The sequence below is a fragment of the Paramisgurnus dabryanus genome, chromosome 6 (genome assembly GCF_030506205.2).
Source record: "Paramisgurnus dabryanus chromosome 6, PD_genome_1.1, whole genome shotgun sequence".
Taxonomy (NCBI): domain Eukaryota; kingdom Metazoa; phylum Chordata; class Actinopteri; order Cypriniformes; family Cobitidae; genus Paramisgurnus; species Paramisgurnus dabryanus.
The window spans coordinates 25,878,096-25,891,789 of NC_133342.1; the positions used below are offsets into that span (position 1 = coordinate 25,878,096).

At 39.1% G+C, this 13,694-nt stretch overlaps 1 protein-coding gene across 2 annotated transcripts; it reads left to right on the forward strand.

Moving 5' to 3' along the window:
- The first annotated feature begins 1,341 nt into the window (after positions 1 to 1,341).
- ptbp1a (polypyrimidine tract binding protein 1a) lies at positions 1,342 to 13,329 on the forward strand. Of its 2 annotated transcripts, none has more exons than XM_065276356.2 (16): positions 1,342 to 1,436; positions 2,220 to 2,273; positions 2,761 to 2,791; positions 6,338 to 6,404; positions 6,504 to 6,676; positions 7,617 to 7,763; positions 7,863 to 8,018; positions 8,102 to 8,212; positions 8,297 to 8,474; positions 8,553 to 8,630; positions 8,710 to 8,864; positions 10,049 to 10,082; positions 10,723 to 10,815; positions 10,912 to 11,128; positions 11,218 to 11,295; positions 11,376 to 13,329. In XM_065276356.2, the coding sequence occupies exons 1-16, from the start codon at positions 1,429 to 1,431 to the stop codon at positions 11,506 to 11,508; spliced, it is 1,713 nt and encodes a 570-aa protein (XP_065132428.1). In that variant the 5' UTR covers positions 1,342 to 1,428; the 3' UTR covers positions 11,509 to 13,329. The 2 variants fall into 2 exon arrangements, with proteins under 2 accessions (XP_065132428.1, XP_065132429.1); XM_065276357.2 differs by having other exon boundaries at positions 1,387 to 1,436; positions 2,764 to 2,791.
- The last annotated feature ends 365 nt before the right edge of the window (positions 13,330 to 13,694 follow it).

Below are 13,694 nucleotides of genomic sequence, written 5' to 3' on the forward strand. Positions count from 1 at the left end.
CATGCTAAACAGACTATTGCTCTCCATATGCCAATTTTTTTTTTTAAATAATCAATTTAGGCAAAATCTTTTCATTTTTCTTATATTCCTTCCTTTATTCTTTCCTTTTTCTCCTTTTTTGATTTAAACTTTAAGGGAAGATGGACAGTTAAAGGAAAACACCACAGTTTTTCAATATTTTACTATGTTCTTACCTCAACTTAGACAAATTAATACATACCTATCTTTTTTCAATTGTGTGCACTTTTAATCTTTGTACAGCACCTTGTGAATGTGTTAGCATTTAGCCTAGCCCCACACTATAGGATCCAAACAGGGATACATTTATAAGCCACCAAACGCTTCCATGTTTTCCCTATTTAAAGACTGTTACATGGGTAGTTACACAAGTAAGTATGATGGCACAAAATAAAACTTTTGTTTGGAGCCATAGAAATGAATGGGGCCAGGATAAATGCTAACATATTCAAGAAGCACTGTACAAACATTTCAAAGTGCACGCATTGAAAAAGGATAGATATGTATTAATTCATCTAAGTTGAGGTAAGAACGTTTTGAAAAATGGTTGTGTTTTCCTGTAATAATTTTACACATTTGTCTATATCTGTGCACTGAAAACTTCTTCTCTTACCAAAACAAATTCCATGTATGTGCAAATATACTTGGCAATAAATAAATAAGAGGTTTGGCATTCACTATATGAGTTGCTGCCTTGCATTTTTAAGTTGAATTAAATTAACAAGTAATTTTAACTTAACTGACATCAAGTTAAATCTTGTATAACTTAAAAAATTAAGTTGAAATATGTTTAACCTTTTTTAATAAGTTAAAGTAACATAAATAACGTAAAACCCCCTCCTGGCCCTAGCCCCATTGGCCCAGTCCACAATCCATCCCTGCCTACTGTCTTAATGTGTCCAACCCAGAAATAAGTGATATAAAAAGATGGCAAGGATGTAATTGTCATATCAATAGTCTCCATAGAAATGACAGATTCATATATAAAACGATATAAACTCCTTGTTCTTGTTAATGTTTTACATATGATACATTTATTTTATGCAATTTCACTTATTGCTTTTAATAAGGTAAGCAATACTGTAACGATTTCTTAGTTATACTTTGTCCTTTTTATGGCCAGTGGTGGGTTCAGCCCAAGGTTCAGCCACAGTTTTGTTTCGACTCATTTCTCATAGCGACGACAGGGAAAACTTTTCACAAACTTTTTTCGACCGCCTTTCAAGATTGACAAGCTTTTTGTCCAATCCCGGTGCTCAAGAACATTTAAGGTCCCGCCCACACTCGGCGTTCCAGGATTGATTGACTAATCAGAAAGCGCCAGTCCCCCCTCCGCCATTTTGTAAGGATATAAGAAATTCTAGCAGGTCTACCTCCCGTCTACGACAACCTGTAGTTTTGTTTAGTGCCATGGACGGGTAAGTTGAAAACACATTCATTCCCTGTATGATAACCCATAAAACGTTTTTCGTAGGATGTTATGTTCGTGATGGCGACTTGACATTACATGCGTGTTTAAAGTGTGTTAAAAGACTTGAAGCAAAGTGGAAATGGTGATTTTTGACACGTCTCTCACACGGCTCTTAATGTCTCCCGTGCCGGAAGAGCCATACTGAGTCCAAAAGTTGGACTAAACTGACAAACAACCTGTTGCAAGTAATCTGGTTGAAACACAATCGTGAAGTACAAGCGAACTTGAGCTTCGGTTGTTTGTTAACTTCACACTCAAGCGGAAAATATCCAACAATCCTAATAACGTATAGAAACAGTCACTATTTGGCAACCAACGTGTCTCAATTTCCGCATTGTTGTTGGGTGGCTAGCTAATTACCTGCTAGCCTGCTAAACGAATGCCAGGTCAACTTTTAACGAGTTTTATTCGCGTGTTTAGTCGGTGTAGGTTAAATATTATTTATTAAGTAAACTTTGCTAATTTACAAGGGTCCGGTTTACAGTAACTGTTTCGCAAAAATCACGCGGTGAAGATGTTGACTCGGCGTTAAGAACTGGACTATCTGTCTAACGTACTGTAATGTAAAGGTTTGATTATTTAACGTCTTATCTAAATGTTTTAGGAAACAGACGTTTTGTTACCTGTAAGGTATGATGCTTTGATCGGTGTTTCATAGTTTAAAAGGCGTGTTACATACGTGTGGAATATTAAAGTTAACTTTATTAATAATTTCCTTATTTTTTTGCAGCCGCTTAGAGACTGATTTGTATCCTCTGGGATCGAGTTACGTCACTGAAATCGAGTAAGTTGTTCGTCTCCTTTTATATTTCTCCCCTGTTTATGTAAAATCTGATATATTCCTGTATATAAATGTGGACTTGTTGCACACACATGCTACCTAAATTGAACTTCGTGACACGCAGTTGTATTTTCAAGAGAAATTTCAAGCATTTCTCATTGGGCTTTGATTCAAGGCCCAATACTAGTAGCAGGAATTATTGGTTTAACAGGCCTGATTTGTTATACTGCATGCTTCATGTATCTGGTTTCCACTTAGGAGAAGGTGCATTGACTCTTTTACAACTGTGTATAGTTACCACTTGGCCAAAGTTGGGTTATTGCCAGTTTTTGTGTGTGTGTGTGATTAAAGTATTGAAGCAATTTAATTATGTGTCCCCTTTACCCCTCTTTGGTCTTTTAATTTGTTGCTGCTTGCTGTTTATTAGTCACACAGTGTGACATCTAAACTAATGTATTGTGTTTCCTGTTTTTTCCCCCACCACTTTTAGCAGTGTCCATGATATAACCGTTGGCACAAAGGTATGTCAAATTTTATTTACCTACCTTTTCATTACCTTTGTGTAGCACCTTTGGCACGCAACAATATTACTTTCGTTACATCAGGTTTTTCAGGCTGCCCTTTCCTGAAGCATTGGTTTCCTTTTTTCTTTTTGGGGGTAATAATAGCTCAGATAAAGGTAATTATTCTGGTCAAAGGGCATCTGCTGTTTAAACAATCACTGTTGTAAACGAAATGGACGTTAATGTAAGAAAGTTAAATGATGTTATACCCTGGTCGGTTTAGCCTCTCTTTGTCTCACGTAGGGGTGGCACGGTTCACAAAACCCTCGGTTCGGTTCGTGTCACGGTTCACGGTTCAGTACGGTTCTTGTTGTTATTTTTTCTTTAAATTTTTCACACGCCAGAAATGTATTATCTTATTAATGTATTAATTATCTATAATTTAGGATACATCATTAAAAAAGTTATATCATGTAATCATGCACAAACTGAATTTGACTTTAAGCACATTGGACCATCTCTGAGGAAAGCCAGATGAGATTTTGATAGAGCAAGAGAGAAGACATTGATGATTTCAACATGCTTTTCATTTAATTGGCAAAAAAGAGAATGTGTATTGCCATCTACATAAACTTTATGTGCATTTTTAGCACACAAAGATAACTTGCATTTATTAAAATGCCAACTTCAGTGTAGCTCTTAGATTTATCACTGAGAGGCTGCTTTAATATTGAGAGTTTATGTGGACGAGAGAGAAACATAACCTTTGCACCTGTAATATTTAAATCCGTCTCTTTTGTCCACTTTTGACCACTTCTGTCCTGATTACTTTGAGGGGCAATTTCTGAAATAAGATCGCGCAACTTTCACACGCTAGCAAAATGAAACTACGCGGAAATCAGCCGCTTTAATTTTATCAATGAAAGGCTAAAAATAGCGCTGAATATGAAAAGACGTAAAACATTGTGTTCAGTACCTCAGATAAATGGTCGGAGAGAAGGCGATCTCCTGTGGCTGTTGGAGAATATTCAACCCATAGACTGCAGTTCAATCTGTTGTTTTATTTCCGCTGTCATCATAAGTAACATGAAATAAAAATATGTTTCCACACACCAAACTTATACGACGCTGGCGCATCCTCCAACTGCGGGCAGACTTCCTTTTCTCTCCCACTTGCCATTTCTACACGTAATATAACCTGCAGTACTTATACTCCAAACGAGTCACCTCTTCTTTCGCGCGAAAGGGAAACACGCTATCTGAGGTCACATACAGGGTATGAGACTACATTGCGCATGCCATGAACCGTTGAACCGTGCGGTACACACGCGCTCCGAACCGAGACAAGCGAACCGAACGGTTCGGATTTTTTTCATGGACCGTGCCACCCCTAGTCTCACGTGTTGGTTAAATAACCCTAACCCTAACTCTTAGGGTTCAATCAAGGGTTGTGGTCACAATGTAGTCGTTTTTCTATTTGTTTGTGTAACCGTGCATAGAGGATGCTGATGAGATTTACCCCTGGTGTCTTTTGACGCATGTCGGGAGGAAAGTAGACTTGCAGTCCTCTAATTACTGTGGCAGGAATGCTGTGGTTGCATTCCTGTCTTCCTGACCTATTATTTAACACAGACAGTGCTCTCACCCAGGAGCCTTGCACCGTGTCAATGAACATAAACATGTTGGTACCTGCAAGTCTTCAGCTCCTAGAGACATATGTGGGAGTCTTCGTTCTCAGCTTTTTATTCTGACTTGTGCAAGCAGTCAAGCTACAATGCCCAGAGTTTAAAAATAGAGGAAGGAAATGCTGGAGTTGGGTGGGTGTCTCTCTCAAAACAATAGATGGTTCAGCCGGAGAATGCTTGCCTGTCACAACTTTTTTGTGAAAGTGATGTTGAAACCTGACTCCTGCAGAATTTGGCTGGGAGGAATGTGGCAGGCTGCTCTCGTGCAGGAAAAACAGTGCTTTGTGAACCATATTCATTCACATTTTCCCTTCTGCAAGATATTTCGTGGTCACGCTGTACACTGCTCGAGCCTTTTTGAGGTTTGCTTGTGTAATGCATCCAAATGCAGGACCAAAGAGAGCTGCAGATAGTAAGCAGGGTGTGGTAATGTGTCCCTGTTCGTAGTTAACCGTTGGGCAAAATCAGTTTGAGGTTTGTCTGTAAAAATTTGGTAACACTGCTTTACTATTAAGCTGTTACAGAACACACAGTGTGGTAATAAAGTGTAAAGACTTATACGGGGCATGTGACTACTTTAGAGCCTTACCATGTTGAAGTGGTTTATTAAGAGAGAGATGCTGAATGATTTGCCTATTTCTCCATTGAGCTGCCAAGTAGCTCCAACTTGGCCTTGAGTGAGGGGCTTTGTGTTAGTGTTAAGGCAATGGCAGGACACAGCTGGTCTTTGTTTGCATTTCCCTTTTTCTTTGTTCTAAAATTGACCAGCTGTAAACCATAGAGTGATCTCTTGCGCGCTGAGGCCTGGGCCAGGAATAGTTATAGCCTTAAGGTAATTTTATTTTTTCTTTTTAATTCCAAAGGTTGTGTACATATATGCATTTGGCACTTCTATCCAAAGCGATTTAGTGCATTACAAGGTATACATTTTTCAGTGGGGTTCAAACTCATGAACTTTGTGCTGCTAATGCAATGCTTTACAACTAAGCTATACAGTAGCGGTAGGTAACGTCGGTCCTGGAGTGAGTTTAGCTTCAGCTCTAATCAAGCACACCTATAATAGCTAATAATCAAGGTCTAAAGAGTCACCTGAAAACTACAGGTAGGCAAGGTTGTATCAGGTTTTGAGCTAAAATCCGCACGACATCAGCACCTTGCCTACCCCTGCTATAGACTGTTTCATCGGACGCACGTGATACACGTCTGGATCCGAACCTTACTTCCGGTTTCGTTTTTTAATGGTCTGACTAGTTGCTAAACTGCTCTCTTTGTATTGTCTGCTCAGTGGGAACAAACAAACCAGCCACAAGTCTGAATCCAGTTTGAATTTGATTTATTTCTTACCTGCGTACATCAACTGCCCAGGGTGCTAGAAGTTGTCGTTTAAAGGTTTGATTTAAGTTTAATTTTTCTTTGTTTGTTGACAAACGGCCACTACACTCTTGAACAAATGCCTTGTCGAAAATAACAAATGTTTTGGTTTCCTAGGTAATCTATGTGGTGTTTTGTTTGCTTGTTATATAAATAAACTATGTTTAAAGAACTTTGTTGTTATTTATTATTAGCGGAGTTTACCGGAAGTTACGTGCGGACCGCGACAGCGGCTTGTTTATGTTGTTACTGCTGAAACGGTCTATACAGGATATATGCATGTTATTAATTTTTCTCTTGTTTATCAAATAATGGTTGGGTACATTGTAATCTTGATCATGTGTTTGATTCTTTGATTGTCATCCCATAAAAGGCATATTGGCCATTACAACATTTGAACCTTTGAACGATGTGTGTATAGTTGCTTATGGGTTAAAGGCTGATGGTGTATATTCCAAAACTGGTATATACCGTTTGCTTCATGAACCATGTGTCTTATTTCTTTCAGAGGGGATCTGACGAACTCTTTTCCTCCTGCATACCAAACGGGCCTTATATAATGACCTCTGGAGCAGGTAAGGACTTATATTTAAAGGAGTTTTAAAGTGTTTTGGTTTGGTAAAATGGAATCTATTGAGAGTGCTTATTGATTTTTTATTTTATTTTTTTATTAGCAAATGGTAATGACAGTAAAAAGTTTAAAGGGGACATCAGGAGCCCAGGCATTCCTTCAAGAGTCATTCATGTACGCAAGCTTCCAAACGACATTAATGAAGCTGAAGTCATCGCTTTGGGACTTCCATTTGGCAAAGTAACCAACCTTTTGATGTTAAAAGGCAAGAACCAGGTAAGATCATTGTCTTGCATTCCTGATCCTTATTGAGCAGTTCCATTTTAAGGGTGTTTTCACACTGACACTGTTTGGGGTGACCCAAATGAGCTTTCGGCCCGAGTATAGTTCGTTTGCGTCAGTGTGAACACACAAGCCACACACTAGACAGCCGCTCAGAGACCGCTCTAAACGGGTGCTCGTGGAGCTGCTGTCGCTGAACTCTTGTGTGACCCATCGGTGGTTCGACCTTGGGCCGAACCAAATACAGGAAGTTCTCCACCACTGGCCTTTCGTCGTGACATGAGCCGGGTGTTATACTGTGGGTTAACAACAAACAGGGCAAACTTGGTCTGTTGCAGAGATTCGCTGTCTCCTGGATGTTTGAGCTGATGATTTTGTAAATGCATAGCTGTCCTCCACACACAAAACTAGTGACATTTATGAGATTTTTAGCAAATGGCTCCATGAGAAGGGCTTTAAAAGAACAGTTGCGCAGTTTCGCATTAAAGCGAAGAAACTTTGCAAAGACGTGCATCATTTATCTCCATATCTTGCTAGCTTTGCTCTATTCAGGATGGTTGTAATGGTAATTAGGGGGGTGGTCATGGGGGTCAGAGCTGTCAGAGACCAATGACAGCACTGACAGTTTTCACATGGTGTAAGGTGCGGCGTTTCGAGTGTGGTAAAAACAACGCATGTGAACACAAATCGCACTAACTGCGAAATTATACAATGTAATCTCTGAGGTCGCACTACGGTGCGCACCAACATGTGTGAAAACACCCTTCGGTTCAATAAAATTCTTTTAATATGCCTATTATGAAACTAGTACACAAACTAAAGATGACTCTTTCAGGGGACAAAGACCTCCATGGTGTCTTTAAAAATATCATAAATGCAGCTGTCCAAGAGGAACTTCTCTTTTCTTTTTCACTTATGTTTTGTGTCCTCACAGGCCTTCCTTGAGATGAACACTGAGGAATCAGCCCAGACCATGGTCAGCTACTACTCCTCAGTTACCCCTGTTATCCGGAATCATCCAATCTTCATGCAGTATTCCAATCACAAGGAGCTGAAGACCGACAATTCCCCCAATCAAGTTGTGAGTACGAAACCTTTGCCTTGTGCATTAAATAAAGGGAACTTCTTCAGTATAATTAGTTGTTAAAAATGATAATGTATATTTGTGTCCTGTCCTCAGAGAGCGCAAGCAGCACTTCAGGCTGTGAATGCAGTTCAGACAGGAGGCATGTCTTTGGCCAGTGTTGAGGGAGCCAGCATTGGAAGCCATTGTCCTGTGCTAAGAGTCATTGTTGAAAACCTCTTTTACCCGGTTACTCTTGATGTCCTTCATCAGGTGCTTACTGACATTCAAACAAGAAAATATTTTTGTAGCCACTGTCAGGGATGCCACCCCTTATGTTTTCTGTCTTGCCATAGATTTTCTCCAAGTTTGGAACGGTTTTGAAGATTATAACCTTTACCAAAAACAACCAGTTTCAAGCACTTATCCAGTACGCCGATGGAATGACAGCTCAGCATGCAAAGCTGGTGAGTGACGCAGTAGATCATTTTAATGGATTAATAGGCTGCTAAATACCTTCACAACTCATTTTTTGATTTAACCATCCACAGTCTTTAGATGGACAGAACATCTACAATGCCTGCTGTACCCTTCGCGTCAGTTTCTCCAAGCTCACCAGCCTTAATGTAAAGTACAACAATGACAAGAGCAGAGACTACACTCGCCCTGACCTTCCTACAGGAGACAGCCAGCCATCTCTTGACCAACAGACTATGGCCGCTGCCTTAAGTAATACTTTCATTGGTTACTTTAATGATGTTCACACTGCATGTGTCAAGTCAGGAACTAATTGTGTTTCTCTGTCAGGTGCTCCTGGTTTAATCTCCGCATCACCCTATTCTGGGGCTCATGGTTTCCCACCAACATTTGCGTTTCAGCAGGCAGGTCAGTCCGCATCGCTCATAATGGCCTCTGTGGATTGCAAATCATCAGTTCTGTGTACTGATGGCTGTTCTTCTCACAGGTCTGTCTCTGCCTGGCATGCATGCGGGGGCTCTCGCAGCGCTCGGCATCCCCGGAGCCTCCGCGGCTGCAGCAGCAGCTGCTGGTCGTCTGAGTCTCGGTGGTCTTACTGCTGGAGGTCATAGCGTTCTGCTGATCAGCAACCTTAACCCTGAGGTTAGTGCTCGGAGTTGTATATATTTACTTTACTGATTTCTTGTTAGCTTATGAAACCTAAGAGGTTTGGATTTGTGTGAACTTACCTTTATTATAGTTTCCAGATATATGCTCCATAAAATCGATTGGTTGACAGTTTTTTTTGGGTGAGCGATATCAAAAATAGTTTAAATTGCCAATAGGTGTTACATTTCTAATTGGTGACGGGTGGTATTAAAGGGTAAGTTCATTCTGTAGGGAAAGTCAAGTCAATATTTTGGTCAGTTTTCATAGAACATTAGTAATTAAAAAATTTGCAATTTAAAACTTCTGATTATTGATTTTTATGGGGTCTTTTAAAAGCGACTACTATTACATGGCATCCTGACGTAAAGTAATTAATCAGCTGCCAACTTTAAATTTGCTTAGCTACAGGCAGTTTAGATAATGTGCTATATTTGAGAAACTTTGACGGGCATTTATTACTGTCGAGGCCCAGATGTACTGTTGTGCTTTGCACATAAATCATTTGACAGTGTTGTACAAACATGCATGTCAGCTTTTTATTTGTATTTTTTATTTATTATTTGATGACTCTTGTCTAAAACCATCTAAAACATTTCATTTCTAGTATTTCTTTAGAGCTGTGAGAATATATTGTCTCTACCTTTTCTGTATTTCATTGTTAATCTTCTCTCTTTTTTCCTTTAGTGTTCCTATAGTGAAGGCATTTTAATTTAGCAAGTTCTGCTGACTGGAACACTACATTTCTTTGTGTATACTGACCTTGTTTTTTACTTCCTTTTTCTTGTTTCTCTCCCTCCCCAATTCCCCTTTCCCCATTTATTATTTTAATGCCTTGACCTGGAATCTTTTGCCGACTGACTGCACCACTTTTATTTTGTTTACTCCCATGCCCACCCAACAAACACGGTTCCATATTTACCCCAATATTTGATGCCCTTTTTCAATGTACAACCACACAACAATCCCTTCCACCACTACATTGTCGGATATCCACCTCTCCCTCTGCCCTTTACCCACCTTTTCATCATGAACAATATCACCCACCTTCATGATCCTACCACCGTTTTTCGCCATTCCTGTGGAACTGCCTCGCTGTGGACATGTTCAACCTCCACTGTCCTGCCTCCGATCTTTTCCTGTCCCTTCCTCCCTACGCTGCCTTCCTCTGCTGTCTTAAGAGCGTAACGCCCCAATGCCTCTTTATTCTTTTCGGTATGTTATCATTGGCATCTTCTTTTATTACCTTTTTTGTTCTTTCATATTTTAACTTCATCTAAAATGTGTTTATGTACGTGGGGGGTTTTGAAGAAAAGGCATTCAGCTGCACTGTTTGGGGTTTGTTAGTTTAATTTGGCAGTAGCAATAATTAACAAAACATTTCCGACTGTGGCCCTGTCAGTTAATACATTTGACTAATCCTGATGTTTTCTGTTAAGACTTTTCAGCCCAATTTGAGAGTATTAAATGGTTGACTATACAACCTGAATGTTGCAGCTTTTTGCTTAATTAAAAATGTCATACCCCCTAAAGGGAGCCATCTTTTAAATGCTGCTTTCAGTAGAAACCGTATGTTTAATTCCTTGCATGTTTTTCCAATCAATTCCAGTACCACAGCTATTTCTATGAAACCAGATTTCCAAAAGCAACATAATCTTGAGTATTAACAAGTAAATGAATGTACAAGCAAGACCTAGTAGAGCGAGATCTAAATATGCATGCCTTTAAATTTGTTCCACTAAACTGAATTATCTAGACATTGAAGTAATTTTATTATAGTGTTTGATTTAAAAATGAATTATGCTGTCATGCCATGACCTTGTCTTCATGTGGCTGGTGATATTTTTTTTGGTAGGTGTGTATGGTGATGTCATGAGGGTGAAGATCCTCTTCAACAAGAAAGAGAATGCATTGGTGCAGATGTCTGATGGGACACAAGCCCAGTTAGGTAGCGTTCACATTTAGTGTTTTTTAGAAAAAGGCCAGTATGAAGTTGGTGCTTGTACAACACCAACCTGCTATTGTGTGCTAATTTTTTTTTCAGCCATGAGCCACTTGAATGGGCAGAAACTGTATGGGAAAGCTCTGCGGGTGACTCTTTCCAAACACACCACGGTGCAGCTGCCACGGGAAGGCCATGAGGATCAGGGGCTGACCAAGGACTACAGCAACTCTCCACTGCACCGCTTCAAAAAGCCAGGCTCCAAAAACTACTCCAACATCTTTCCTCCTTCCTCTACTCTGCACCTCTCCAACATCCCGTGAGTACGGTGTCGTTGCTTCAATCTGTTAAGAGGATCTTTTTTCAAATGTCTCACGCAGGTGTCATTTCTTTATTTCTTCCGTCCAGACCTTCGGTTACGGAGGATGATCTCAGAGGGTTGTTTCTAAGTTCAGGAGATGTGGTTAAGGCCTTCAAATTTTTCCAGTAAGTGTTTGAAAATGATTCCTACAGTTGTAGTTGCAATCCATTATGGGAGGCCTCAAATATGTTGTTAATCTCTTTAGGAAAGACCGTAAGATGGCTCTCATCCAGTTGGGCTCGGTGGAGGAGGCAATTGAGTCCCTGATCAAATTTCACAATCACGACCTGGGAGAAAACCATCATCTCAGAGTGTCTTTCTCCAAATCCACCATCTGATAGAGTTGGTTGGACTGGGAGGCTGTTTTGTTTTATAGAGAAGGGGGGAGGACTGTCACTTTAGACCTTCAACAGTTTATATCACTGTGGATGATTGTTTTCCACAACACACACTTAATCATTCCTTTTATTATATCAATATTCACACACACACGTATATCTATTCTACTTTGAACCAGTAGACCAGAAGAGTACTTCAACCCAAAACAATTTTTGGGTTTTAATAGTACTTTTCACAGACGGTTTGTGACACAGACCTAATTTAGTTTCTTATAGGCACACATCAGTTTGAGATCATAGATGCTGCGTAGTTTACACTTGTGCCTCTGCGGAAACCCGCACACTTTCAGGTTGCACACACAAAGCCTTTCTTCTTTTGTTGAACCTATAATTAATATTTGTAAGCTTACATTCTTTATGCCTTTCAAACAAGCTGTGCCTTACATTGTGCTTTAAGTATCCATCTACACAATGACCTTCTTGGTGTCTTTGATGTTTTTGGCTCCGTTACTGGAGCCAGTATCCTAAAACTTAAATATTGCTTCCTGCTTTCCCCATAGCAAAAGGCAGCGAGCAGAGTTCTTTAAAGGCTTTGGTTTTGTACTTGATTATCACAGTATACCCTTGTTAATATAGTTAACCCATGTATGTGGTTTTACTCCTTACTACTGTATGCTAAAGTTTCATTCCTTTTTATATTCATGGATATTTCTATACTGTATCTATATGGGCATTGGCTTACCGTGCTCTTATTCTCAGTTTGAGTCTGCTTATTTTTCCACTCCTTCCTATTGACTTCCTGGTTATGGTGTTTTGTTAATTATGACTCAGCTTGGAACCAAATCACACACAGAGTTTGTAGCCTTTGATTTTTGCATCATACTTTGTCATGGTGCATGTGGGAAAAAACTATCAAATTAATTTTTTAACATTTTCATGTTTGTCATTGCGCTATTAGTCGCCTTTTAACGTGTAATTTGAGTTAATTACAATTTTTCCAAAAGCTGATGTTTGCCTGAACCGCGACGCCTGTGACACGACTTTTGACTGTTTTGGCACTTTTGTATTTAAAGTGGGGGTTGTCAATCAATGTTAAGGCCATGGTCTTTACAATGCATTTGTTTTGTTTGTGGTATGACATTCCTTTATACCTTCCAGCTTGTACTTGTATAGAAGAAAACGTGTTCTTTCCTTTTCTTTGAGCCTTTTTGTATTCAAGCAGAACATTGGCATTCCTGACAGGTGTTGAGTTTGTTTTGAGTGGGGCATGATGGACCAAAGCATCTTTTCTGTTTTGCCAGTTTTCTGGGCGGCAATATTCGGTTTTCTTGACCAGCTGCTTTGATCCAGTGGGCAGGAGTTAAACAAAGTTTATAGGGCTTATGTGTATATTACCATTTTGTTTACAGAACACCTTAAAAGATAATATGACCGTTATGGCTTAAATGAATAATAAATGATTATTTCTGTTGTTAGGAACAGAACCAAACAAAAGTCTTAATTAGAGATGTGGCTTCTATTATATTTAGTTTTTCCTGTATGTTAAGGAAATGTTGAGTAGGTGACGGCTATTGTATATAGGTTTTTTTGTACAAGTAATTGAAAATCTACATCCGTTCTGTCTCATGTATATTTTGATAAGTAATAACAGACGTTGGGCTCTCTGTAAAGCCTTCCTTTTTTATTACACCATATTAAAGAGATTACAACACGATGTGTCTCAACATGTAATTGCCCACTTTATAGTATAAATTCCCTTTTGATCTTACTTTTTTTACTCATATGTTTCTATCTTCAATAAATCTTTGTTTCTGACTTTCACCTTTTTGTCTTAAAATTTCTGAGATTATCTTGACATTTTCCGTTCCACATCTAGTTAACAATCTTTCTGTATTAAACTTAGACTTCTCATGAGTCAATTCTCATAACTTCTTTTTCACTATCTAGATTTTTCTGTTTTGAAATGCATTACTATGTTGCTATTTAAAATCGTTGTAAATCAGTACATTAGATCAGGGGTTGTCAAACTTTTTTGTAAATTATACAATTTAGTGCTGTTGGTTAGATTTTTTTTCTGAGGTTTAAATATACTGAATTTATGATAAATGTATTTTATAAAATGTTATTAAACCCATCTCAGGGCCCCCAGTTTGAGAACCACTGCACTAGATGAAACTCAGATTTGG

Coding starts and splice junctions, on each gene's coding strand:
- ptbp1a (XM_065276356.2), top strand. Junction 8,631..8,709: donor ATTTGCGTTTCAGCAGGCAG/GTCAGTCCGCAT, acceptor TTCTTCTCACAG/GTCTGTCTCTGCCTGGCATG. Junction 11,296..11,375: donor AAGGCCTTCAAATTTTTCCA/GTAAGTGTTTGA, acceptor TAATCTCTTTAG/GAAAGACCGTAAGATGGCTC.